General features: G+C 44.4%; 1 protein-coding gene, 1 long non-coding RNA gene and 1 pseudogene across 17 annotated transcripts; 1 reads left to right on the top strand and 2 right to left on the bottom strand.

Moving 5' to 3' along the window:
- The first annotated feature begins 289 nt into the window (after positions 1 to 289).
- LOC123497058 (peroxidase 47-like) lies at positions 290 to 8,193 on the top strand. The gene is made up of 3 exons (XM_045232919.2): positions 290 to 1,575; positions 4,095 to 4,213; positions 4,602 to 8,193. The coding sequence occupies exon 1, from the start codon at positions 446 to 448 to the stop codon at positions 1,091 to 1,093; it is 648 nt and encodes a 215-aa protein (XP_045088854.1). The 5' UTR covers positions 290 to 445; the 3' UTR covers positions 1,094 to 1,575; positions 4,095 to 4,213; positions 4,602 to 8,193.
- Positions 8,194 to 9,045: 852 nt separating this feature from the next.
- Positions 9,046 to 11,841, bottom strand: LOC109778257 (F-box protein SKIP19-like; annotated as a pseudogene).
- Positions 11,842 to 17,262: 5,421 nt separating this feature from the next.
- Positions 17,263 to 22,595, bottom strand: LOC109778256 (uncharacterized). Of its 16 annotated transcripts, none has more exons than XR_012201834.1 (9): positions 22,038 to 22,595; positions 21,340 to 21,449; positions 21,124 to 21,251; positions 20,661 to 20,712; positions 20,367 to 20,522; positions 19,695 to 19,763; positions 19,045 to 19,146; positions 18,439 to 18,632; positions 17,263 to 17,589 (listed from the first exon to the last, which is right to left on the bottom strand). It is a non-coding gene; the product is annotated as an uncharacterized lncRNA (long non-coding RNA). The 16 variants fall into 16 exon arrangements; XR_012201827.1 differs by having other exon boundaries at positions 17,263 to 17,584; positions 18,439 to 18,620; positions 19,695 to 19,755; positions 22,038 to 22,591; XR_012201833.1 differs by having other exon boundaries at positions 18,439 to 18,620; positions 19,695 to 19,755; positions 22,038 to 22,591.
- Positions 22,596 to 27,438: the final 4,843 nt, after the last annotated feature.

Genomic DNA, 27,438 nt, shown 5'->3' on the forward strand with positions numbered 1-27,438 from the left:
CATCTAAGACAAGATAAACGCCGCAACCACCGAAATTCATTAGCGGTAGGTACCAAGTAGAAGGAAGACGAGAGGGCGAGTTTGGTTGCCTGCATCAAGCCCAACCAGACCCGCGCGATACAGCATCTTTTTGGAGGTGGGCTGTTTGGTTGCACATATATACTGTTGGGCCTGCATAGCTCTGGGCCTGGCTCACTCACTGGAAACACGAGGCAGGCCCGAGCGATGCTCTCGATGGCTCGCTGGAGATGTGTTTACACTTAATCACTCTTCCCTTTCTCCTCTCTCTGGGTCAACCCAAAATCACTTAATCACTTAATCATTCTTCCCTTTCTCCTCCCTCTGGATCTCGTCGGCGCTGCAAGGACGCCTGGCTCGCCTTGTGCTGCGTGGGGCACCGGCGCTAGGGCGCGTCCCGCCAGTCCACGACGGCGACCCTGATGCCATGACCGGCGTCCTTGTGCGGCCAAGTGGACGCGACTTGATTAGGCGCGAGCAAGGAGGACGGACAGGCAGAGGAGACGCAGTACGAGGCTCACCTTGCTCCCGCCGCCGCCGTCGGCCTCGGCCGCGAGGGCCGGGAGCGGCCAGACTGCGGGGAGTCGCCGGGGTCGCGGGCAGTACGAGGTGGGTGCGGAGCCGCAGCCGCGTCGGCCGGTCGCCGTTCCTGAACGCCTCGGCGCTCATCAGCCTCTTCGGCACCCACGGCTTCAACGTGCAGGACATGGTAGCGCTCTCCGGCGTGCACACTCTGGGCGTGGCGCACTGCCTGTCGTTCACGCCCCGCCTCAAGTTCGAGGCGGCCACGCTGGACGCCGGATTCGCGTCGTCGCTGGCGGCCACGTGCAGCAAGGGCGGGGACTCGGTGACGGCGACGTTCGACCGGACGAGCACGGCGTTCGACGACGTCTACTTCAAGGAGCTGCAGCAGCGGAGGGGCCTGCTGAGCTCGGACCGGACGCTGTTCGAGTCGCCGGAGATGCAACGGCTTGTGAACATGTTCGCCATGAACCAGGGCCACTTCTTCTACGTGTTCCAGCAGGGGATGGGCAAGATGGGTGCGGGCAAGAGCTTGAGCTCCGTGCAAGGATAGAAGGAGGTGGAGGACGGAGCCGAGCCACCCGGCGGACGGCGTGGAGGAGGACGCGTGTCCGGACAGCAGGTGGGTGCGGCGGAGGAGGCCGAGGAAGAGCGCCATGACCGTGTTCACGATCTCCTCGACGTGGTTGGTGTCGACGTGGACGAGGCGGAGGCCGAGCTCCGCGGCCGCTGCGGCGTCCGCGGCGCGGTCGCGGGATCCCAAGCAGAGCAGCAGCTTCCACGACCGGAACCAGCGCTGCGCGGCGCGCGGGAGGAAGGCCAGCGAGGTGAGGAGCACGGCCGCGGCGGCCTCGATGTGGCCCGAGGAGAGTGCGGAGAGCGGCATGTGCTCCACGGCCACCGTGCCGGCTAGCGCATCCCGCTCAACCGAAGGGGTCCTCGAGGCAGTTGAGCGTCATCACCGATTAAGGACATGATGGACAAAGGAAGCTCTGACGCACTCGACGTGTTCGACGAAATGAGATGCCAAACCTGGTGGGTGTTAAGCTTTGTTGTTAACTCCTAATCATATGCATGTATGCAACCAAACGTCGAGTAAAAATTGCATCTCGATGACAAGACCTCTAATGCAGGCAACCAATCAACTGATCATCTATGCTTTTTGCCATGTTTTTTCATACCCGGGCCCTATTTTTTTTGCTCTCCTAGCCAAGCCCCCGGTAGAGAAACTAACCAAACACGCCCTAGGTAGCCTGACCTTTCAGCCATACTCCATTCATCCCTTCGATCTGAGGTCTGAGGATTGGTCGAGTACTTGCCATATGAGAGCTGCTGACGCGTTCACCTAAGTATTCATGACTGATAAACTATTCAAGACTAGATAATGTGGAGCTTGCGGCTATGCAAATATGCGATACGCAATAATCCTATACCTACGGGCTGTTTTGTTATGGACTCGTCTACAGGCTGATGTGTCATCTTGCCTGCTAATCCCTCGATCCCTCCACCCAATCCAATAAGCCCTCGCAGTAAGAATTTTTCCACATGCATAGCGTTGCTCATACAATACGTACGTAGCCTAAAGTAAACTACTGCCCCTACTCCTTTTTTGTGCAAAACCTAAAGGAAACTATACTTGCATACATTTAGAATCACAACCAGTCGTTTTACTGTTATTCAGACGTGCAGGGAAGGCCTGCCAGTCATGCAGTCGCGCGCGGCCAGCGAGAAGCACGACTGGGATCAACTGACTGCAGGCTGCAGCGGATCCAGGAGAAAGGAAAACAAGCAGCTCAGGTTCTTGATTAGTTAGCACGCGAAACACAATGGACGACGGCATCAGAGGGGCAGCAAAACTCTTGTCAGCATTACCAAAAACGTTGACAAATGAGAGCCAAGTGTCAGAACCAAACTCCGTAGTTGGCATCATCTTGTTCCCACTGGCTGCATACTCTGGAACACGATCTAAACAGAACACTTATTGTACATATAAACCCAGCTACGTTACCCGCCATTCTAGCGCCCCTGAGTGATTTTCACCGCGCGAGCCGTTCGATCTTGTTACTGTCGTACGATTTTTGCTGCTGGCGATCGCTGGACCGTCAATTCTTTTGCACCTTTGTGCTCGTTTCAGAGGTGGATGACTGATGGGCCTCGTTAAGTGTGGGTCCAGAGAATGATGTCAATTTACTCTGGTTTTACGTAGCTGAATTATATGGGATGTGCGGGCCGCGCGGTGAAAACCTAATCCTCAATCCCAGCCCGTCCTCGAGCCCCACATTCCCTCCCCTCCCCTTTAGCTTCGTCGCCGCCGCCTTTCCCTGCTCTCCAGTCTCCACCACCACCACGCCCCTTGCTTCCCCTTCGCTTTTATCCTCCTCTCGATCCGACGCTGGCACACACAGTGGTTATGGATGGGCCGCTGGTTGCCTTCATGGGAGAGTGCGGCGTTGAGGTCTTCAGCGTGGGTGTGGAGGAGCGGGAAGAGGTGAGGAGGATGACAACGTGGGAAAAAAGCAGCCAGATCGAAGCTCTCGTCGCCGCTCGCGTTGCCATGGAGTGGAGGGTCGCCGTTGGCCGCATCACAAACAAGCGAGGACGAGGACAACGCCTGGATTCGGCGATGGCATCATAAGAGGCCTGGGCCTCCTCCACGGACAAGGCGGCGGCGCGCTTGGCGGCGGCGATCTGAGCACCAGTTCAAGGTGAGGCATCTCCTCTAGCCACATCCAGTTTCTCCCGTGAGTTTGTTTTAAAATAATGAGTTCTTGTTATGGATTTGAGTTTTTTCTTTGTAGTACTCTGTCGGCTGTGGCTGGAACACCTGACATCACTGCCATCAAAACGCCATTGCCAAATGCCTCTGAAATTAATTATAAGCAAGAGTGGTACGGCTTGCACAATGTGGCATTTTAGCCGATAAAAGTCATTCGTGTTTTAGACACAAAAGAAAAAGATTGAGGCTGAGGCACCAACCACAAGCGGTGCCACAAAAACATGGACAGGGGATCACTCGAGCGCATGCCGCGCCCAACTAGAGCAGAGCGGCAAAAGAGAGAAACAAACTTGAGGGAAAAATCCATTAACTACTGTATATACCGGAATCATCACAAACGGTCAGCACAATATTATATATACTGTTTTCCCCTAAGGAAGAACTTGTTCATATCTGTAGCAGCAGCAAACATGGAGTGGTTAATGGAGAAGAGTAGCTTCGCCACTAATAATTGATTTTTCAGAAGAATGAAGAGAAGCTAAACTTTCAGTGAATGTGTGTTAACACTTTCAGTTTTCTTAACAAAAGCTTCTGCAGTTTTCATTCTTCACGGCCCAGAGGTTACAGAGGTATTGAAATATGATGCTTATATGAAATGTTTGGGGGTTTATAGTTAGCACTGCTGGTTTAGGATTTGCATAGTTGAGATTTTTAGCTAATTGCTCTGCTGTTTGGTAGAGGGGAGAGCCGCCTGAGAGTATAAATAATATTATGCTTATACTTGTGATGTGATGCTTTTTGGATGATGATAGTAACATGAGTGTGATCTTATTTGCAGGTCAGATGATGTGTGCAAGGAAGGAAAGATGCAGACAAGCAACGCCGAAGACGTCTTCCAAGCGCTTGATGAGATTGAGTTCCCAGAGTTGGTAGAGCCCCTGAGGACTGCATTGGATGGTCTGTGTTGTTGTTTACTTGTCTCCTCAATTCTTTTACAGTCCGATGTTCTTTAAGTTTAGATGTTGCATGAATAAATAATCTATGTGGCAACGCAAGTGAATGGTGCAGTGGCTCAATGCTTTAGATTGTTGGTGAGAATCTGGGAGCATACATAAATAGATGTTGTTAACAACAATGGAATTTATAAAATGGGAGTATAAATAAATAGAAGTTGTTAAATCAATTGATTTTAGTGACTCTCTATCTCTATATCCTTATGTACGAGGGATTGCATGAATTTGGGATTCCTTTGTATGTAGTGGGTAGCTTTTGTATTTAGAAAAAATCATTATAGAAATATATTCAGCTTTATTCAATTGCACTTAGCCCTTTCTGCAATCTTCAGAAGCAAAAAGGCAGCCTGGAGCAAAACAGAGGAAACTAGATAAAGAGCCAATGCTGCAGAGCAAAATGATCGAGCAAACGAAGCCAACGCGGACGACGATTAACTGCTCTAACCTTGTGGTAGGTTGAATCTGAGTCACATTAATGGGTGAACTTTCTCGTAATTCTTTTTCCTGAAACTATAAGACTTGGCTGAAGATGACATTTTGGTAATTTTGTATGCTGAACCATGATGCTATGCTGAATAATTTACTATCTTTTGTTCGCATGAGCTCACATTTTGGTAGTTGCAAAACCTAAACCACGATGCTTTCTTGCCGCTGTTGTAGTCTCTAATTAATGGAATTGTGAGAGACTGCAGTTAATTTAAGTTTCTTCTGTTTCATTAAAACAGGCGTTGATAGCTGCATAAGTTTAACCATGATGCTTTATTTTTTTAGGGAAAACCATAATGCTTTCTTGCTGCTGCTGTAGTCTCTATGGGATTCTGAGACAATTTAGTTAAGCTAATCTCATCGGTTTGCACTCTCAAAAATCACAGGAGCCATACAGAAAAAAGTAGGGTACTATTAGAAATTGGCCGTGTGATTTTCATATTCAGAGAATAGCACATGTGTTGATTAAACTGAAAACGTATGTTGATGCATGGAAAATGTATATGGTGCGTTTCATTTCTGCTCATCCTGATCTAACCAAACTGACCCCATGGATTTGAGATTGCCGTGCCTACCAGGTTTGGACATGTTCTTATTTGTACTACTACTAAATCACAAACTAAACTGTATAAATAAAATAGCCCCCCCCCCCCTTTCCAACAACTTATTTTATTTTTAGAGTAAGCAACGACATGTTATCATACTCTGTTTCTTGTGAGCAGTACGTCAGTTTAGATTGACGTATACTCTTTGGTGCCGTGCCTATCAGGTTTGGACATGTTCTTATTTGCACTAAATCACAAAACTAAACTGTATAAATAAAATAGTCCCCCCCCCCTCCTTTCCAACAACTTATTTTATTTTTAGAGTGAGCAATGACGTGTTATCATACTCTGTTTCTTGTGAGCAGTACGTCAGTTTAGATTGACGTATACTCTTTGGTATATAGCATTTTTGCCTACCTCTTGCCTATTTCACATAGAATAGATGATTTGCTTTGGCGAGGGATTAGATAAGGCCTATGAGTCCTAGGTAAGCGTGATGAGCATGTCCTGCACTTCTATTTACTATTAAGCACCAACTGAATTTCTGATAATGGCGTTTCAAGAATGACACAATCAACCCAACTGTTACCTTTGGGGTGCTTTTTGGATGGACTAATCTGAAGATGTTGGCTAGCTTGCACCGCCATCATATAATCTAGAAGCAAGGGCAAGGATTATAGGGAAAATAAAGGTACAATGCTCCCAGTATATTTTACTTTTCGGCAAAGTTTTGGTGCTTGCGCAAGAAAGTAACACCATCATTATAGGCTCATTTTATTTTATCTTAGTTCATGCACTAATGCATAAATCTTTTGGTATTGCCCTTATTATTTAGTCTAGAGCTATGCAATGAAAACCATGGCTTTAGTGTTCAGGTGAGTTCCATTTATAGAGTGAAGAACCCTTGGCATCTTATCTAAATTCTTTGATCCTAGATATTATGTATACCCAGTTAAGTACCTTATACCAGTACCTTAATTAGCCTCTTCTGACTATTGATTGTTTAAACTGTTGTAGTAGGACTAAGACTTTCAATGTTATTAGGCTTGTGGACATGTTTTTATTTTAGATTGTACAGTATTGGGTTCTTTTGGCTTCTGGTTGCTGCTGCACAAAAAGTACACTAAACTCATATGATGCATGAAAAAAACTGCAGACCTAACATAGTTTTTGTATTCTGATTTTTTTGTGATGCCCTTATGTTAAAATGCTTATTTGTTCTCCAAGTAGGCCAACGACGGCTGCTAGAATTGATACATACATATCAACAATTCCAAGGAAGTGCATATGTCAGTATGCATAGCGTAACATATATGTTCATTGGAAAATACTCTTCAGCATCTGAAACATCTAAAGGCGATCACTCAACTACGTATTATATACAATATACCCCGCTCGCAGTCCCAGCCACTAATTAGTACTCCAATGTTGCATCACTCATCTAAGTATCAACACTACTCTTGAGACATGCCTATTAACATAGTAGTGCTAGGTCCTCGTTGTTTGTTCTTACTCTCTGTTTTACGAGTCTTTGGTTTCTCTTTATTCACATTTCGTTTTCTATTTTCATTATCACTCTGTATTAATTTGGTATCTTGGTTTATCTTTGTTTAGTCTCCACCCTCTTTCTCCCATACTCTCTCTGTTCGAAAAAGCTTGTCCCTCAAATGAATGTATCTAGCATCAAATTAGTGCTAGATACATCCATTTGAGAGACAAGCTTGGGACAAACTTTTTCGGACGGAGGGAGTACCTCTTTTTTCATTTGTATGTCTAAGGTAAGAATGAGAGGCTAGATAAACAAACAGGAAAATGCTCACTTCATTCAGGGGATGCATTCCGTCATTGTCCATCAACAAGTTCAACTCCGACGATGGTTCACCGATGTGGGCCGATGCACCACATCAGCAACGTCAATGGCCTGACAGGCCATTTTCTAACTGGGCCTGTTGTAAATGACGAAACCATGAGGATGTAATCAGTAATGTTGCTCCTGATATAGTTATTTAGTGAAGTTATAAGCTTCTCCTTTTGGAGTTTACTTCTACGAGTGATCAGTCCCTGCATCTTGTTCTATTTTTCAGAAAACGAAGATGTACTTTGCCATGCCGCTACTCTCGGCAAAATAGTAGATCATGGTGCCCCTTGTGCTACAGTGGAATTGAATCACAAAAATTCTACAGATTCATCAAACACCGAAGGAGGTTAGTTTTTACCTGAGCAGCAACGGCGACCGCCGTGGGCTTGCTGGAGCCTCCCTTACCGTGGAAAGTAACTAGCTTCAGGGAGTGCCAGGCTGCCACACAGCCAGAACAAATGCCACCTTCGGCAGGGAGCGGCAACAACAACTATGAGGATTTAGCTCGCCGATTTGAGTGACAGTGGCGCCATCTGCTGATTCCGCAGCTTCAAGCTATAGCGGGAGCTGCTGGTCCGCCAAGATGCAATTGGAGCTGCTGGACCACCGAGATGCAGTTGGAGCTGCTGCGCCTCCGAGCTGCCGGACCACCGAGATGCAGTTGGAGCCGCAGCGCCTCTGAGCTGCAGCCGGAGCCACTCCCCTGCCAAGCTGCAGCGTGATCCGCCGCGCGCGAAGATGGAGCCCAGCGTGAGCCGCCTCTAGCAGGTGCTTTCTCGAGTACAGTGGGGAGAGGAAGAGGATGAACTGGTCGATGGAAAAGGACAACAATCCACCACATGGTTATCTCTGGCGTTATATGTCATATGTGCAACCCGTGTGTATAGGTGTCCAGACTCCAGAGTGTGTGGCTCTTTGTGACAATGGCACGGTTGTAATATTATCTTTGATGCTAACTTGTACTTTATGTAATTGGTATAATCTGTATTGTTTTGTCAGATTTATTCCCACTTATCTTAATATAAAAACATCTACAACCACAAGTATCAAAATCCTTTCCCAAACGTTGCGGATGTGTCTGCAGATAGTGAATAAACAAAAAATTGTTTCCGCAATCGGATATCCCATTTGCAAATCATCAAATTCATACGATTACATGTAACATAAAACTATTCTAAATTTCCACCGGTGACCGTCCTTAATGTTTCGGCAGTGTCCATGTCCGACGGTTGGTTGTGCCCCTCGGAGTGGAAGTGCGGTAAACGGCAAGGTAGAGCAGGACATGGGACACACAATAGCTCACGGGACTTAAGGCGCTGACGTATCCCATGAACTACTCTTGTCAAAGTGTGGAGTCTGCATGTTGCCGATGGACGTGAGATCGACGATGGATCCGTCGTGGTGTCCCGCGCCCGCTGGCTCGCATGGTAGGCACGCAACGCCATATTTGCATCAGATGTGAGGCATATGTGCACCTCGGCCATGAAGAACAGCAGCTATGAAGACTTGCCTCGAAGAAATCGTTCTAAACATCCCGTGATACATTTGTCTAATGTAGCTCTGCCTATCTACATGCCTTGCTCATAACATTGTAAATGATACTCCCTCCATTCCACAATGTAGTGCTTCCTCTATCTCCGTACTTCAACTTTGACCGTAAATTTAACTACCAAGACCGATTGCGGCGGGAGCAAAAATTATATCAGTGAATTCGTATTCGAAAGAAGTTTTTAATTATGTAATTTTTTCACCCGCCACAGTCGGTCTCGTTCGTTAAATTTATGGTCAAAAGTTCGACCTCGGGAAGCACAGACGCACTATATTTTGGAATGGAGGGAGTAGTTCGTAAGCTTCTTAGAAAACATGTACCATCAGCAACAATCTATCTATCATCAATCAGTACTTATTTTCATATGTTTTCTTATGTGTCTACATATTTTGATGCACATTCTTTCAATAATTGGCTTGCTCTCGGCCTTTGCAGCACGGGTCATCTAGTAAGTTATAACACACTCACGACTCAGTTCACATACTAGATGTCGATGCGCGCAACTAGATAGACTGCACTGCGGTCGGTACTCAAATCTTCCAGCAAAAGTTGAGAGAGGCCCCAGTGAACCCGAATCGAGCAGAGATCCATTAGAGTAACACGTCTGCCGATGTTGACGAAAGTCAAGAGAGGCCCCAGCATTCAGTAGCCCGAATCAAGCAGATCCATGAGAGTAACACGCCTGCCGATGTAGACGCCATCAAGGTAGCGCTCAGGATCCAAGTAATCGTCGTACTCATCCGAGTCCAGAATGTAGTCAGGCCCGCCATAGAAGAAATCACCGTCACTGTCGGTGTCAACGCCCATGCCAATACCTGACCAGATAGGGCTCAAAGCCTCGAGGTCGTAGTCATCTGAGTCGTTGGGAAGCCTCAGCGTCTTGATCCTGGAGAACTTTGCTCGCAGGCGTCGTTCATGATGACATTGAAGCAGTGGCGAATGTCAAGGGACTCGAGGTGGACGCAGTTGTCGAGGATCGCCGTCAGCCCTTCGTTGGTGAGGTTGTTGGCAAAGAGCTGTAGGGAGCGTAGCTGGAGCATGGTTGCGATTCCTTTGGCGTCATCGTTCTTGTTGTACCTGAACTCGCTGTCAGCGTCTTCGCCGTCACTGTCGTCTTGGAGATTGTGGAACCGAAGCTCACTCATTCTGAAGTGCCTTAGCTGCGGGCATGCTTTGCTGATCTCAAACATATGATTCCCACCTATATTTGAACACAGTGAGAGCTCGAGCTCCTCTAGTAGAGGGAACTTGTTTAGTGCCTCCACCAATTCTTCAATGAAGACACGGTAACAAGAGATGAGGCGAAGACTCTTCAGAGATGGTGCCCTGCAAACATAGTACTTGGATAATGGTTACCAGTATATATGGCCTTCAAAAGAAAAGGTAGAATCATGCTGTACAAAAAATAAACACAGGCCCATAGAAGAGAATCTAGAGATGACAGCAAATAGGGGTGACTGATTGAGGCTCTTTGGTAGATAAATCAGACATAAGCACTACTCCAACATCTACAAGGGTTCCATGACATGTAATTTGTGCAATAATTATTTTATTTGACATGAGAAAGAGGAGCAATCTGTCATCATGTTTGGCTGCAGAGTCCAATTATAGTTTAGCAGCATAAATATTAATTTAGAGTATCTACAAATTTTTGACTGTCTCACATGGTAATGCTTCTAACTGCTGAAAAGCTATCTCAGAATTACGCTCTATTTCAAACTAGCTAATCCGAAAAAGCATGTTGCTTGTCTTAAACAGTTACAGTTAATATGTCAACTACCCTACTACCATTGCCATATCGATTCATAAGCCCATTACGCCGTAATTTTCAGTGCACACGCTTTGCAAGGTGTGCCCTATCACTGTCTGAAGACAAGTAACCACCAAATGGTTAGTAAACTAGTGCTAAACTAAAGTGGACTCACTTGATGAATTCTCAATTGCCAACATGTTGCAGAGCATTTATATATTCTAATGCTGGAATCACCAGGCTTAGATGAAGTTAATATACTTCAGAGTTCATTCAGCTTTCGCTTCACTGTCACGGAAGTATGAATAAAACATACTTAAAGGCTACAACACCGAGCAGCAATTTCCCCACTTGTGCATTTAGTTACCTACTGTCCCATGCTATAGAAATAGTATGAAACATTTAGTAGTACAATACATAGAATCAGGCATAGGAATATATGACGACAGAATTATGAACGGGAAACTGCACAGGACATCATTTCTCAGGTTAGTGTGTATTCATCAATCTTCACCTGATCACGGTATCTAACCCAACTGATCCAATTCGGAAATAAATCCTTAAATTTCGGAGCCCATAAATTTGGACGGAAGCAGCTAAACGAAATCATAATTCGAGGATAAAATGAAGCACAAGGTCATCAGCCAAACGATCAAATTGAGGGGCCCAAAAGTTAGGGGGAGAGAGTCTCACTGGTCGCCGAGGAAGAGGATCAGGCCTTCATGGGCGGCGTACTCGCCCCAGAACGCCTCGCACTGCCCCGCGCTGCGGCGGACGGCGTCCTGCGCCATCCCGCAGAGGTAGAGCTCGTGGATGTCCGCGTGGCCGCGCATGTCGATGCGGCGCCAGAGCGCGGGCACGTCGCGCGCGGCGCGGCGCCAGGAGCGGCACACCTGCCCCGCGCCGGTCAGGATCTCGACGTGGTCGAGCTTGTGGAGGATGGCGCAGAGCGCGTCCAGCAGGAGCCCCGCCCAGTCCCTCGCCTCCTCCGCCGCAGGCGCTGGCGCTGGTGCTGTCCCCTTGCGGCCGCGTCGGCCGCGACGGCGGCGAGAGGAGGAGGAGGTGGAGGAGGGGTGCGTCGCGCCATGGGGTTGGGGTTGAGGCTGTGGAGGGTTAGGTTTTGGTGGAGCCGGGCGTGAGAATGGGATGCATTCCAGCCTGTGGACAGCGGCCGACGGCGGAAGCTCCGCGTCGTCACTCGTGACCTCCCCCGGCTGCGTCTTCGGCGCTGGAGGAGGAGGAGGCCTGTTGCGGTTGCCGCGGCGGCGGCGACGGCGGCGGGAGGAGGAGGAGGAGGAAGGCATCATCGCCACGGGAGTCGAGAGCCGCGAGACAGGCTGTGGAAATGGAAATGGACCACGGTTTTGCACTAGCTTCGTCTCGTCTCTCCGGTCGAAGGGCCGCGTAACCGCGCATGTCGATCCAGGCCCACCCAGTATAGTATTGCTTCCTTCTTCTTTTTTCAACACAGTACAAACACAAACGCTCATACATACATGCATACACTCACCCTCTTGAGATTTACGATGTTACCGTAGGCGTCTCCTCCCATTAAAAACGCATCGCCGGAAATCCTGAAATAAATCCATAAATAATGCGAGCACCAGGACTTCAACCCTGGTGGGTTAGGGATACCACTGTCCCTCTAACCATTCAACCACGGGTTGGTTCGCATACTCCTTCCATTCTTCTATCTACTTTTCACGTCGTTCTAATAGTCGTGTCTCATATCTCAAAAAAATAGTTTTCCCTCAAAAGATAGTTGTATCTCAAACAAAATAGTTGTATCTCAAAATAAAAAATAAAAGAGTAAGATCATTTTTTAGGAAATAAAAATGTCATTCTAATAGCCTCAAGACATCTATAAAAAAGAACATCTAAAAAAAGTACTGCTATAGTCTCATGAACTTCCGCTTGTGGTGAGCTACCTTGTTCCTGGCAGTGTCGGTGCCAAGTACCTCGAGCCACTGTGTTTGTTCCCAACCATGCTCATCCCTCGGTAAGTTATGTATATCTCCTATCAGACCAACGAAGTTGCTAAATATTTTGAAGTGCAAATAAGTGATCCATGCAACTGTGCGATTAGAGTTCGAAACCATGGTGTCTCTTAATATGTTTAGAAATGAATTGCTTGTGGATCTGCAAAGTACCTCGTGAACTGCGGATTTAGCCCAAGTGAAATTACTAATTAAGCTCCATCCCCTCGGGTAGTTATCAGAATTTCTATTCAGTATTCAGATTATTTTTTCAATTGTGAACTGTGTCAGATTTTTGTACTTGCATGATTTTGTGCAAGGAAAGTAGAGCAGCATGATCATGCATTTATGCAAGGAAACTAGAGCAGCATGATAATGCATTGCTAAACGTCTTCTTAACCGGAGAAGTTCTAGCCCTACGCTCAAGGAAGAAAGATCAGTGTTTCCACCTTGTTGTATCAAGTAATTTAACTTCCCTGTTCAATGTATATTATTGTGTATCGAATGCAATCAGAATAATTCCTTAAAAAAAACATATACAGTATATTATGGAACAAGAAGGGATGCTATATTTGTGTTCGTCTCATCAACTGGCAGAAGATTTCTGTGACCAGGCAAATATTATGGACAGGTTATATCTTGAAGATGAATAGATTAGAAGTTTTCTCACAAAAAAAAGTTATATCTTAATTACTTTAGTTCTGTGGCGAGGCAAATCCTATATGACGCTCATAGTCGACCAAACACATCATGTGGGCTAGTCCACCATGGTCAGAAGAGACCGAACGGTTGAAGTGGAGTCGAAGACGACTCAGCCAAATCCGATTTTGGTGCATGGTTGGAGACGAGACCAAGCACTTTTGTCAAATTTTGCTAAGTTGTTCCCCTGTAGTTATTTGATTCCTATTTCACCTGCATCCAAATATTTATGCTTATCAATTTTCCTTTTTTTTTGGTTCGACCGGAAGCCAAGAGGTGGTCTAAATCCAAAGAAAAACAATTGGACAAGATAACTCCAGTAAACACTTATCTACGTCAATTTTTGTGTAATGTTGTCTTACTTCTTTTATACTTTTGGCGGTCAAAGGTTGGCCCTTTAGCAGGTTTTGAACAAATATTGTCAATTTGTTATTAGTTGGAGAACCTATCCTTATATTGTATTGTCATCAACCATAGAAATCCCTTCCTAAATTCTATTGCCAATTTCTTTTGTATGCATTGCATGAATTAATTAATAAGTTTACTCTATTATGTATGCAGCATCTCCATACCGACGAGAATGGAATTGCAATGTTCCAAGTGATACCCTTCGCTACATCAGCTGGTATATGTTGATCCTCGGTTCAATTGGGATGTTAAGTGAGCAACGCACTAAACACGTTGCTAAAAAAAGAACACATCAAATTGTACTGTTTCTGTCAAAAGCATTTGTTTTTCACTTTCTTGCAATATGCTCGAGTCCTTGGCGGGATCACATGAGAAGGAAAGAGGGGGAGTGATATTGCCATCTTGCAGAGTAGACAGCAGAGCTAGGTTGCACAACATCTCGTCTTGCTCCACTCGCCTCCTCCACGTAGCATCAAGCCCATTCCAAAACGCCACCATCTCAGCAAAGAAAAGATCAGATCTTGTCGTCCTCTCCTTCATCATCTCGAGAAAATCCATCTCGCCTTCACCATTTATCCTCCTCTCGTCATCGGCGGCATCAACGCCCGTCTCAAAACCCCAAGCTTACCACAATGTCGTGGAGGCCCTCGCCCCGTTAAATCTTCGGCATGGCCCTCGGCAGTGCGGTGACCTCGCAGGGCTCCGCTTGGTCGCATGCTAGGTACGCCGTCGTAGCACTCCCGACATCGAAGTCGGCCATCCACCCTCGGCCTCTCCTTCCTTGTCAGCACGACTTCAGTTCGAGAGTGACGAAGAAGACGACGGTGATGACTCCCACCCCAAGACTGAACCAAGTACAAGCGGGATCGGCATGCAACGATGGAGCGGGAGGAGGACGTCTACCACACTGCATCGGGTAGGTCTTTTGACAGTGAGGTGGATTATTTCAGTGCAGAAGACCCGTGAGTAATTATGTTCGTGTGTGGTTGGGCACGGAACGTTTGAACATGGGAGCGCGTGATTGAAAGGCGTGAGTCCAAATTTTGGGTTATTCTCGAGACCAGAAAAAAAGGAATTTAACATAAAAGAAAACTTTCGAATCATAGTTTTGGGTTATTTTCCTTTTCTGTTTTCTACTGCCCAAGACTCTGCAACAAGGTAGCTGACGCCCTCGCGGCGTTCGGTGCGAAGATGGATGCTAATTCCCAAGCCGTATGGCCGGGTGGCGCTCCTACCTTTGTACAGGATTTGGTGGCCAGCGATTATGTTGCGTATGTTGGTTAATGGAATAAAGATATTTCCATGTAAAAAAAAACTACGTGGGATATCTCATTTGTTTCGTTGAGATTTTAAATCTACTAGTCCATCACATGCAATACATGCACACGTCCCCTCTTCTGTTGATGTAGTGCATGCATGCATGGACTATGGCCCTGTTTGGTTCATAAGTCCTAGGACTTTTTTCAGTCGCAACTTATAAGTCCCAAGTCCCTAAAAAGTCTCTACCTGTTTGGTTCCTGAGACTTAACATGGACTAAAAGACCATATTACAACTATAAGTCCTATAAGACTCTTCTTGAGAGTCTTATTTTATAAGTCCCAAATGCCCACTTTAAGTCCCTATAAGTCCCTCCTGTTTGGTTTAGATGGGACTTATAGGGACTTTTTTAAGTCTCTAAACCAATAAGTCCCTGGAAACAAACACCCTCTATAACTGACCGTGCTAATACTCCATCAGTTTCTTTTTGGTCTGCATATAAAATTTGATCAAAGTCAAATTATGCAAGGTTTGACCAAATTTATATCAAAAGATATGAACACCTACAATACTAAAGCTATACACTATGAAAATAAATATCATAATGCATCTAATAATATTGATTTCGTATTCTCCTATAATGTTAGTCAAAGTTTGTGAAGTTTGCCTTTGACCAAATTTTATATGCGGATTAAAAAAAAAAGAGAGTACTATTGTAAAAAACGCTTTTATATTATGGACGGAGGGAGTAGTAATTAGTTAAAGAGGGCGACCAGATACGCAAGGAGCATTCCATCGAACGCTCTGGGTGCGCGTTGGTGCAGCAGAGAGCACATGCCCTGCCCTGTCGGTGGCGTCCCAGCTACGGATGCGTGACTCTGGCGACGAGGCCGGCACCCTACCCGAGCATGGGGGCTGGGTCCGCGACCCCGGCGAAGCCCGCCCGCAGCAGAGGGCAGGTGGGGTGCCGCCGGTGACGAGAGGCAGAGCCGGAGGAGCCTCGGACGCTCCGGCCGTTGCGGGCCTATGGCGGTTGAGTTATCCCCTCGCCGGCGTGGGGTGGTAAGGAACGAACGAGGGGAGGAGAGAAAGGAAGATAAAAGAAGGACGTGCACAACTGTGGCTTCTGGCTTTGCTTCGTTCTCCACTTCCACTCACTCGTATATTCATGATCATGAGGAGAGGTGATTAATGCCGCGCGAGGAAGGGAGTCGACCATCCCATCGCCGCTGATCGGACCGGAGAGCAAAGGAGACGAGCTCGATCGGTTCGACCGAGGAGGCTCCGACGGGAGCAGGCAGGCATGCAAGCTGGGAATTTCGTTTTCGTAAGCTAGGCCTGGTCTGCAGGTCCCCCGCGTTTTCGTGAGCTAGCCATGGAATGGATCATGGATGGATGGAATCGCTGCTCCGATCCGATCCGGGCGTAACGTAAAGCAACCTGCCATCTACGCTGTCTGTCACCCCGACGTGGCGCAAGCAACCGGAGAACCGCCGAGATGATGCACGACGTCGTATGGAGTCCATCGACGCCGCCGGGTTACGCGGCCACCGCAACTTCTTTATTATGCCTGGGAGGCGCCGGGACACATGGAGTACGTACGTGCCCCCGTTGAGGCCAAAGGAGGACACAGTCACACAGGCTACTGCAAGACGTCCTCCATCTACGTCCACGCCATTCTCCGGGGCTTCAAACAGTTTGGATGCTGCTGCTCCTTCCATTGGCTGCTGTTGTTGCAAGGATTTTTTTTTTCTTATCATAGTATGGTGATTTTGTCATATTAGTACATTATTGAACCTTTTATTGTTGTTTAAATATTTTTCTGCTAAATAAAATGAACCAGAATTTTTTTCCCAAGGTTATATGCACATGCATGCATGTTTACTTGATTTGCTTTGTTATATTGTATGGAGTTGCTCTAGATTACCTTCGGCAATATCGAGTTGATCTTGGTGTTAAACCTCAAGCCTCGACAACTGTTTAATACGAAGACGTTCAGTCTATGCTCTTTTGACTTATGTAGCATGCAGAAACAAACATCGCAGCCATAACAACTAGATCGGCAACGCGCCTTGGCGCGAGGGTGCCGGTCCCAACATTATGATTATGAAGGTAATGATCAAGTTAGTATTAATCCAGGTTTAACATACTTGCTCAAACAGGATGTAACAAAATAAAAGTAAAAAGAAGCATTCACATGTTATAGAAGCAAGACATTAGGGAGTTCAACATTACCATGAGATTATCATAAGGCAGCAATGAGTTTAGTACGCTCATGAGACCACAAAAAATAACCACTTGCCAGGAAGTGCGCTTTGTCGCACCCAACCTGCACCAGCCATATCTAACCCGGTAAAAAACAAAACGATCCAAAGCCAAATAAGAGAAGTAGCATGACATACCAAAAGAAAGCCACGATCAATCATTCATCTACTATTATCTACAGATGATGAGTCATAAGGAATAAGAGCATCCATCATGTCTATACATTATTCACGCCTCATCCATAATCATCCAATAGAATTACACAACAAACTAAATATTCACATCAAAAGAAACTACATAAAATTCCAAATGATGGGCTTGGAGGTTGTAATAATTAAAGGTGCATCCTTATTCTGATACAGATGACCAAAATATATACTGGAATTCTTGTAAGATACATATATGACCAAAATTAAAAGATATCATAGCTACACATAATTCAGTCCTCATCCATGCATCCTCCAAGTAATGCGAAGTAACCAAGTAGCTCGTGACACAGGTTGAGTTTGAAAAGAATCTCTCTAATCTTGCAGCATAATAGAAGTTCATATCATTATGAAATCAGAGAGAGAGTGAGAGACTAAAGTAAGAGACCTAAAAGATAGAAATATATTTTCATAGCAGCAACAGCCCAAGCAATTAAAATTTGCCACTACAATAAGAAATCATAAGCAAAATGAATTGTAGAACAAAAGAGGAGATACAGATGAAATGAATGTAACAAACTTGATAAGAAAGGGTGTGGTACTGGACACTGTTACCCCAGCCTACTCCTATGCAATCAATGATGAGTTATAACTCAAATCAAGTCATGTCCATCTATTTGAGGGTAAAATGCAAATAAAGGCAAAAAAAATACAACCTCCATCCGGAAATACTTGTTGGAGGAATGTATGTATCTAGATGTATAATTAATAGGTGCAAAAGAAGATGAAATACATATGGATAAAATTGTATTATCTGTTCAGCCCATCTTAGTAAACCCATCACGGGATCAACTCCTTAGGAATCAGGATTATTTCAGTGATCAAGATAAACCAGTTTTTTCGGGAAAGGCCAAATTGGCATTACAGACCACGATTCTGCTAACAAAAGATACACCAAATTGGCATTACAGACCACAACTCCGCTCACTAAAATTATCAAGGGAAGTACAAAGAGTATATATATACACAACAGATTTGGGTTGAGTACATCAGCAGAAACCAGAAGGAACAAAAAGAAAAATAGAACATCCAAAACAGAGTGGCAGATACCAAAACAGAAACAGAGTGCCTCCTGAGCAGAGGATGGCGGCATGAATAATAATCCAGTGAGAGATTGCAAAAGAAAAGAAAAATGAGAACAGAGGATAGGACAGTGATACGATACGCACATAGGTGTTGAGCTGCCTGACGAAGCTGGAGAAGTTCTTGTGCTTGAAGTTGTGCGGGAGCATGTCCCGGTCGAAGGTGGAAGGATTCCACATGACGAAGGACCCCAGGAGATGACCCCGTCCAGCTGCGGCTCACTGACGAGATCGTATGTCTTGGACAGGAATGGTGGCAGCTGCGGCCCCTGCAGCAGTGCCTCCATGGGCCGCGGTGGCGGGATCAGGTGATGAGCAAAAAGAAATATATATATCTCAGAAAAATATGATTATACATCTGAAGAAAATATTTGTCTGGTAAAAAAATCCATGCATGACTTGCAAAAGTATTTCTCTTCCTTTGATCACTATTGTAACCTATTATTGTCCACCTTTATTTATCGTTTCTTTTGGTAGAAAGCAGGTGGTAAAATATATGCCACAAAATATAGTCCAAACAATGTGTTGATGCAAACTGCTTGATCACATTCATTACTATACTACTCCCTCCGTTCCTAAATATAAGTCTTTTTAGAGATTTCAAATGGACTATAACATACGGATGTATATAGACACTACGATAGGCATTTTTATTCGAGTAGCAGTATGTATGATCAACTGCATTTATATTACCTCCATACAAAATTCACCCGCTTCAGGTTATTTGATAACAATTGTTGTCAAACCAGTAGTAGATGAGGACTTCCCTGATGTGTAACAATACCAGTAGTGTATCTGAAAAATGGATTAGAGATTTCAAATTCCATTATGACCATGCCAAATGCAAGGGGAAAACATGAGTAGGAATCGTTCTGCATAACAAATGCAAGAGACAAAGAAAATAAATCAGAACTACTTCTTCTGGAACTAAAATATTGCCAGGAAGTGAACTCTTAGTAGGCAAAGCAATGGAAGGCGACGCTGGAAAATAAAGAGGAAATCAAGCAGGACATGGACATCTCATATGATTCTCTTGTTGTCTATGTTTTAAATCTCCAAATAAGAAGGCATTAATTTAGAACAAATGGTAGGCGAAGAGAAAATGAGAAAAGTGTCATTGTATATACAGGATGTACATTGGCATGCAGTTCACAAAGTGAAAATTGTAATATCTACACACCTAATAACAAAGTTATGTGACCAACAGAACCTAGCAAATTGGAAGAGCTCATGTGAAATAACACACTTGGTCTGTCAACTGCAGCTCTTACTTCATTTTCTATGAGTAATTTCAATCATTTTCACTAACTGAGTGACCAACAGTAAGTATTTCACCTGTTTACCTGTAGGAATATCTATAGCTTTCAAGGGTTGCATCCTTACAAAACCAATTCTCTCTAGCTTCTACACCCCTTAAAAACAAAGATAGGAAGAATAAGTTTCCGAGAGGGGTCTCCATAAATTGGAACACGCCAAACTACTAAAAAGTTAACTTTGAAAATCAGTGTTCCTACAAAAGTTAACTCTACAAAACAATGAACAATAAAGGCTAGTATATTCAAAGTATTCAAAGGTGAAAGAAATAGATAATAGATAAACCAGAAAATTGGCATGACTATATGCCAACTAAAATATAAATATCCTAGGTATGCTTAAATATCCGACCCTGCTGCTGCAATCAGCTTATGACCAATGAAGTTTTTCAAAGCAAAAAAAGCAAGGAAATGCTATGACAGAATTACGGCTCCAAAAAAAAATTGGTCAATTAATAGAAATCAAAGAATGACTGCAAGTGATGCATCTAAAGAAAATATGACATCAAATATTGGCCAATTAATAGAAATCAAAGCATGGCTCAACACAGTAACAAAAATCCACTCATAGAGTTTGATGCCAACCTAAAAGGATTAAGATGTGATACAGTTGAAAGAAAAGCGTACAGTTTTTTAATGCAATTTTTTTGGTGACTCACGATATAATGATATGTGAAGCTCTAATATAAGTTCAGAACATACACAATTCAGTGCCTCAAAGCTAAAGCATATATGTGCTTGTCGCTGCCTCCATTGTCATAGAAGCCTCTTGTTATCGACACCACTCTCGAAAGACGCAGCCACACCTCCATTGCATTACTGCCAAATTAGCCACTCAAAATCACCTATCTTCATACCCTACAAAAAACAATTCCAATAATTGACCTAAGTCAACTAAGCCATTTCGTCTTGTTGTGCAAGAACTGGTTTTATTGCACCACAAAGAGCTGAGCTCTTCTTGTGTGCATACCTACAAGAGAAATAATTAGGGCTTACAAAAGCTAGAGCATATTGCAGCAAGTAGTTGTCATTCGCAGTTCCCTACTTGCTGCAATACAAAGAAAAAATTGTTGTTATGCCACATATAGATATGAAAATGGCAGAAATTGAGAGATTCTCGCATCTAAGGCTTGTTAGCCTAGACTGAAGAGACGATCACCTGACATCCAACAAGCCGATACAGTAACTGTTGCAAAGCTGGCAACTGCTCTAACAGATCATAGGAATCTAGTTCTCTGGTTCTACTATGTCCCCGATGAAAAATTAGCATTAGTTGAACCGGTGATTAAGGAGCGAGAATTTATACTCGGTGAATAAGGAGCAATAATTTATACTCAGTGAATAAGGAGCGAGAATTTATACTCGGTGATTAAGGAGCGAGAATTTGTACTCAGATTTAATATGTGTGGTATTCAAAACTATCGAACTCTAGTGCCAAAAAAGATGTGATGCTTCAGACCTTTTCAGGACCTTGAGCTTATTTGTATAAATGCTCGGCTGTAACATCATATATCAGGATCCTAGAGCATTCCAATCTTTCCTCCAAAAACTAACCATATGTGCGCACCTATGCGTAACAGTCCCAAGCTGGACAACACTCAATATTAGTACATAGGAAAATCAAAGGATAATAAGCAGACCAACAGTATTTCCAAGCAAATGAAGAGATACCGACCAACTGAACTGGAGTCATCCTTGAAGTATGAGATCTGCATAATACGCCCCCTTTGTGTAAAATTAAGCTCTCCCAAAATTATGAACCACTACAAGTGTCTTGAGTGCTCCCTGTACGTTACAAGACATGGGATGGAGAAAATCAATTCACTGCTTATAAGATTCAAAAAAAAATTCTGAATTTTGTTGTTTTTAGAGTGTAGAATTTACCTGATAGTTGATATTACTAACCTAACTATGAAGGACTAAATTCATAATCATCACTTATATGGCTTTATGAGAATACAACGGTACTGAATTAAATGATGAAAGTTGAAACAACCAGCAAAGTGGAGCAATAATGGATGCAGAATCGATGGCTTAGCGTTGTAACATCAGAGACTTGGCTCCAGCATTTAGTATGGTTCTTCATCTTTTTTTGGTATAATCAACAGTAGCAACATTTTCACAGTTATATTAGAATGCTCATAAAGGAATCGGTAATGAGAAATCACAACAACTAATCATGTTGCATCTTATAAGGGAAGCTACAGACTGCAATATAATACATCAATTACAAAAATGCATCTAGATCCAATGTTTGACCGCATAATAAGCCACCAACAGCACAAGAAAAGCCTAAATGTCCCCTTCCTTGGAACCTAGCTAGACTAAAAGCAACAAAAACACAAATACTCCACCAAGGGAGAAGCAGCTCACCTCGACCGGCGCCACCTTGCTCCACCGCTCCCTCCTGCGCGCGTCCGCCACTCCCTCCTGCGCGCGTTCGGCACTCCCTCGCGAGAGCCGACTGTGAGCCGCGCTCTTCCTGATGAGCACCAAGGGGGCGTGGAGGAGGAAACGGCACAACAACGCGAGGGCGAGCAGAGGCGGAGGCGGCGGCGCAGCCACGTCTCCCGTGCTCCTCTTGCCGTGTGCACGCGAGGACGACGACGACGACGCTGTGGACGCGGACGGCGGGGACCGGCAGGCCGGGAGAAGGAGCCGACGGCGGTGTGGGGTGCAGCTAGGGTTAGCGGGTTGAGGCTGAGCCCCCTGCCGCCCCGCAACGCCTGGAACTGCCGCTTGGTGGCGGGCTTGGGCTTCTGGGCGCGGGCGGGGCTTGCTGCTTCTTCGAGAGGCGGGAGGCGGTGGGGAGGAGAGGAGGCGGGAGGCGGTGGGGAGGAGAGGAGAAGAGGGGAAGAGCGCGGGGAGGAGAGGAGGGGAAGAGAGGAGGCGGGCTCGAGGGGGAGGGGAACGACCAGCACGCTCTCAACCTCTCACCGTCTCAACCCTAGTTGGGCACTTTCCCAACAATGTGAAATTACGAAAATGCCCTTGGCGGGGCACGAGAATTACACGCGTTGGCATGAGATTTTTACAGCGAGAGGTAACTATTCATTGCAACAGTGACACCTCTTCGATCCGACGGCCGAGGTCTTCCAAGGACTCGATCCGACGGCCGAGATCCGATCAAACAATCGATCCGACGACCAATATTCGCTAAACTCTGAGAACGTCCATGTTCTCCCAACTAACATATATCTGGATCTATATTAGTCTTCTCTCATTTTTTTTGCGGAGTAATCCTACAGTTTCCTTCTCTCTCTTTTTGCGAGATAATCCTATAGTTCCCTTCCCTCCTTTTTTGCGGGATAACCCTATAGTTTCCTTCTCTCCTTTTTTGCGGGATAATAATCCTATAGTTTCCTTCCCTCCTTTTTTGCGGGATAAACCTATAGTTTCCTTTTCTCTTTTTTTGCGGGATAATCCTATAGTTTCCTTCTCTCTCTTTTTTTCGGGGTAATCCTATAGTTTCCTATAATTGATGCTTAACACAGTATGCTTGTGTTCCTTTGATTTCAGGTGAGATTAACTAAGGAAGCTATCTAGCTATATTTGGGGCAAAATGTTGTGATATAAACCAGCTCCATCAACGTCGGTTTAATACCCTGGTACATTAATCTCTCTCGCTTGGGAGGGGCGTTTTGCCTTCCGGGAGCATTTGCTTCCAGATGAACAGTACCGCAAAAGAGTGGTAATATGTTTTTAAAAAATTCTAAATTTTTTTGTGGATGTTCGCGTTAGTGTCGCAAACATGCTTGACAATTTTCATGCGAAACGGGCAGTAGTGTTTCTTTGATGAAAAAAAACAAATTTTAGATGATATTTTGGGGTAACATTTGGTGTAATTTGTTTTGTTTTTTTGCACAGGCTAAAATGTTTAACCTTTTGCCTAAAGTTTGCATGTAGCATTTGGATGTGACTATAAATACATAAAATATTTGTTGTGATTTTTTTGGCATTCAAAAAATTGTTTTTCACGCAGGAACACGTGCTCCCGGGAGCCAAATTGGATTTCCACTCTTGCTCTTATTTTCATGATAGTTGAATGATTGATATATATGTGGAACTAACTCAAAATGGCCTAAAACTAATGTTTTTTGTTCTACCGCAACAACTCGTTTTTGCTACCATGACATGCATCTTCTTCCACAGGAATCGAGTTCCGTTGTCATGGTAGCATTTTTCTATCGCGGCACCCTATTTTGTCTCGGTTGCAACGCACAAGCAATCTCCTTGTTATTTCAAAAATAACTTTGATCATTAGTTTCACCACAAAACGCAGGTTACATGTCATAAAAGTTATACCATTGAATTAGTGTTGAAATGTATGGTACATTTTTTGTGACAAAATGTTTACATATTGTTGTGATGAAATTTATGATCAAAGTTTAAACATGCAAAACGAGAGCATTAGAGCAACCCTACCAGAGTTGTCATATCGGACAATCGGCATAATAATCATTGTTATGGCGATTTTGGGCCAAAATAACACTCTAGCAAAGTCGCCATATGCCTCCCGATCGGCATAATTTATAGAGATGCGTCGTATCCTGACTGCGAGCCTCCATATTTGGAGGTTGTGAGCATTGGTTTGGAGCACTCGGCATCCGTCAACCGCTCGCGTGGGAAGAAAGTTTCAGCCTAGAATGTTCCTCCCGTGCGCAACCCGGTGTATGGCTGCTGCTTCTGCCCCTGCCAATGCCGCAACTTCTTATCCACCGAGAATAGCGCCAACTAATGGCCATGTCATGTTTTGCACCCATTTTCCACCAGAGCGCGCCCATTTGCGGTACATAAACCACCATCCACCCCCTTCGCTGGCGCCACCACATTCACCGTCTACCCCAATCCCCGTCGTCGGCACACTAACCCCATCGACTCGCTTTGTTGTCTTCCACCCCACGCCCTCTCTTCCCCCATTACCATGTCGATTATGTTGCACCCTCCCCGCAGACCTTTCCTCGGCGAGATCGAAGGAGTCCGCGCTGAGAGATAGTTCTGGGAGAGGGCGTGGGACCTCTTCGAGTGGGTCGAGGATGACGCACGCCGTAAGGCTGAATCAGCTGTCGGTCGCGCCCGCCTCTCCTCCTCCCTTGAGTACTTCGACCATATATCAATGGCCGTCTTCCCATAAATGGAGGCCACACTCACATTGGCCTTCAAAAATGATGTCGTATCCCGCATCCAGAACGCATGGGCATTCGTCGATCGACAGAAGTCATGGCATCCAAAATATTCATTGCATAATTAACATATGAGCATCACGTCCGTAAATTCATAGACTGTAATCCAACTGCATCTATAGCTAATACTCCACCCAAGACAAAACACATTTGGCTCTCGGGTGTAGGTGCACCCTATATGGGAAAAAAAAATTAAGTCAAAAAGTTAATCCCTCCATTTTTATTTATTCTGCATATTGGATTTGACCTAAGTCAAACTTTATAAAGTTTAACCAAGTTTATCGAAAACAATCTAAACTTCCACAATAACAAATATTTATGATATGAAAATATATTGAATGGTGATTCTAATGGTAATGGTTTGGTATTGTGGATGTTAATATTTTTTGTATAAACTTGATCAAAGTTTAGAAAGTTTGATTCGAGACAAAGATAATATGCGAAGTAAATAAAAACGGAGGAAATATGAAACTTTGGGGAACAAACTTGACCTTCTGTTGTGTTCATATGAAAAGTTTCACCAATGAATGACTTCCATTGTATTTTGGGTGGGAAAAAACAAAATCAACACTGCATAAGTTAGTAGTCACGGTTTTTGTCGTCCTCAAAATTTTGATTTTTCCCTGAAGTTGATGGGATTGTTTTTCTTAGCGGAACTTTTTATATGAGATGTCAAGTTTCTTTCCCAAAAAGTTGCGAATTTTTTGACTTTCCCGAATTAATATTTTTTGACTTTTCTGAATTCGTTGCACGTCTCTCTCTTCCCTCACGCCCTGTGTATCTGGTAAAAAGTTTTGTCACATGCATGCTCAGTCTGTCTCACCGTCTCACGCCCAGTGTCCCTAAAAAGTTTTGTCACATGCATGCTCAGTCTCTCTTGAAAGCTCTCTCACATGTTGCACATGCTCGCATGATGTTTCCTTGCTTACATCAGCCACCATGATGTCATATATCTATCAACCCACATATTTTTTAGATATCTTCACTGGTTTGCTGGGTGTTCGTATGGGATGCAAATCCAGGCGCTGTATTTTGAAGGACTTACATCAACCCACATATTCGTTTTCACTTGTTAACTTTTACTTTAAATCTCAATCATTATACTTAATCAAGGGATTAAATAATTTTACCTATGTCTATCAGGGTGGAGGCTTGTTTTCTCTTATTTCAATAATAATATAATACCCTCCGTCCCAATATAAATATCGCTTAGTACAAAGTTGCTCTTTTAAAACAAGTGTCGCTGATTTAGTATAAAGTTGTATGACCTTATAATAAATTAGTGACACTTATTTTGGCACAGAGGGAGTAGACAGATCCATTTCATAATGTTGTGTGTGTAAAGTTTTTGAAAAGCCATACTTTATAAACTTTGACCAAGTTTAAAGAGAAAACTATTTATATATAAAATATCAATTATATAAAATATGAAACTACATCTTATAATCACTCTAATGATATATATTTGGCATTCTAGATGTCAATATTTTTCTTCATAAACTTGGTCAAAATTTGTGATGTTTGACTTTTTAAAAATACACATGCACTACATTATGAAACAGAGGAAGTACATGGAGTACATATAGGCTAATAATATTAAAATTCACAATGTATAAAGTTAATATAAAGTTGAGTCACTTATTTTTAGGACAAATGGAGTACTATATTTGGATAACGGGTAATTTACACTCGGCATTAGGCTATACAATGAATTTCCCTGTAGTGTACCATTCCCTTATAACGACCCATCTACCAAATATGAGTTTAAGGAGTATCCATAAACTCAGGGTACGGTGGAGTGTAGTACTCCTATATATATAATTGCACTTAAGGTGTTAGGGTGTCTTCAACGTCGACCTCAAACCGCTCGTATCTTTTTGGATGCAGTTGTTTCTACCCGGCAAGCCATCCAACACCACATTCATTAGTACACGTCGCAGTTCGGACCCTAAGGGCTTTGCGGGAGTTCGGACACGAGTCACATAGGACTCCGACACCCCGGCCCATCCAAAACTGAGGCGGATCCGCGCCTTTGTAGTTTGTTGCACTATTTTCGCGGCAAAATCCCCGGTCTCTTTTTCCATCCAACCACTCTTCACCTAATTCCCGTTCTTTTTTGCCCACTCTCTTCTTCCCTCCCGCCGTGCATGGACCCGGAGGAGAACCTGTCTAGAAGATGGAGGTGGTGGAGGACCCTAGCATCACGCTTGTCCGGAGATGAGAAATCGGATGACCGAGAAGAAGCTCAAACTCGAAGAGAAGAAGGCCATGCTCAAAGAGAAGAAGGCCATGCTCGACGAGAAGAAGGTGGATATCTCAACTGCTTCGGAGGACGCAAAGATGCTCACCTTGTAGATGGGGATTTAGATAAGGACACAAGGATGATCGTGTAAGCCAAGATGTTGCAACGACAGAAGGATGAGTTGGAGAGGGCAGATGCGGCGGAGAAGGACGTGGCGTCGGCCGAGACGGAGGTAGCAACAGATTGAGCATGGAGGCTCGGATTGCCAGTACAGCATGGCAGAAAATTTAATTTTTGTTGCATGAACTACCAGACTAGTATTTTTTTTTATGATCAGGCATGTAAAAAA

This window comes from Aegilops tauschii, chromosome 2, assembly GCF_002575655.3.
Source record: "Aegilops tauschii subsp. strangulata cultivar AL8/78 chromosome 2, Aet v6.0, whole genome shotgun sequence".
NCBI lineage: Eukaryota > Viridiplantae > Streptophyta > Magnoliopsida > Poales > Poaceae > Aegilops > Aegilops tauschii.

Coding starts and splice junctions, on each gene's coding strand:
- LOC123497058 (XM_045232919.2), top strand. CDS start 446: ATGACCGGCGTCCTTGTGCGGCCAAGTGGACGCGACTTGATTAGGCGC.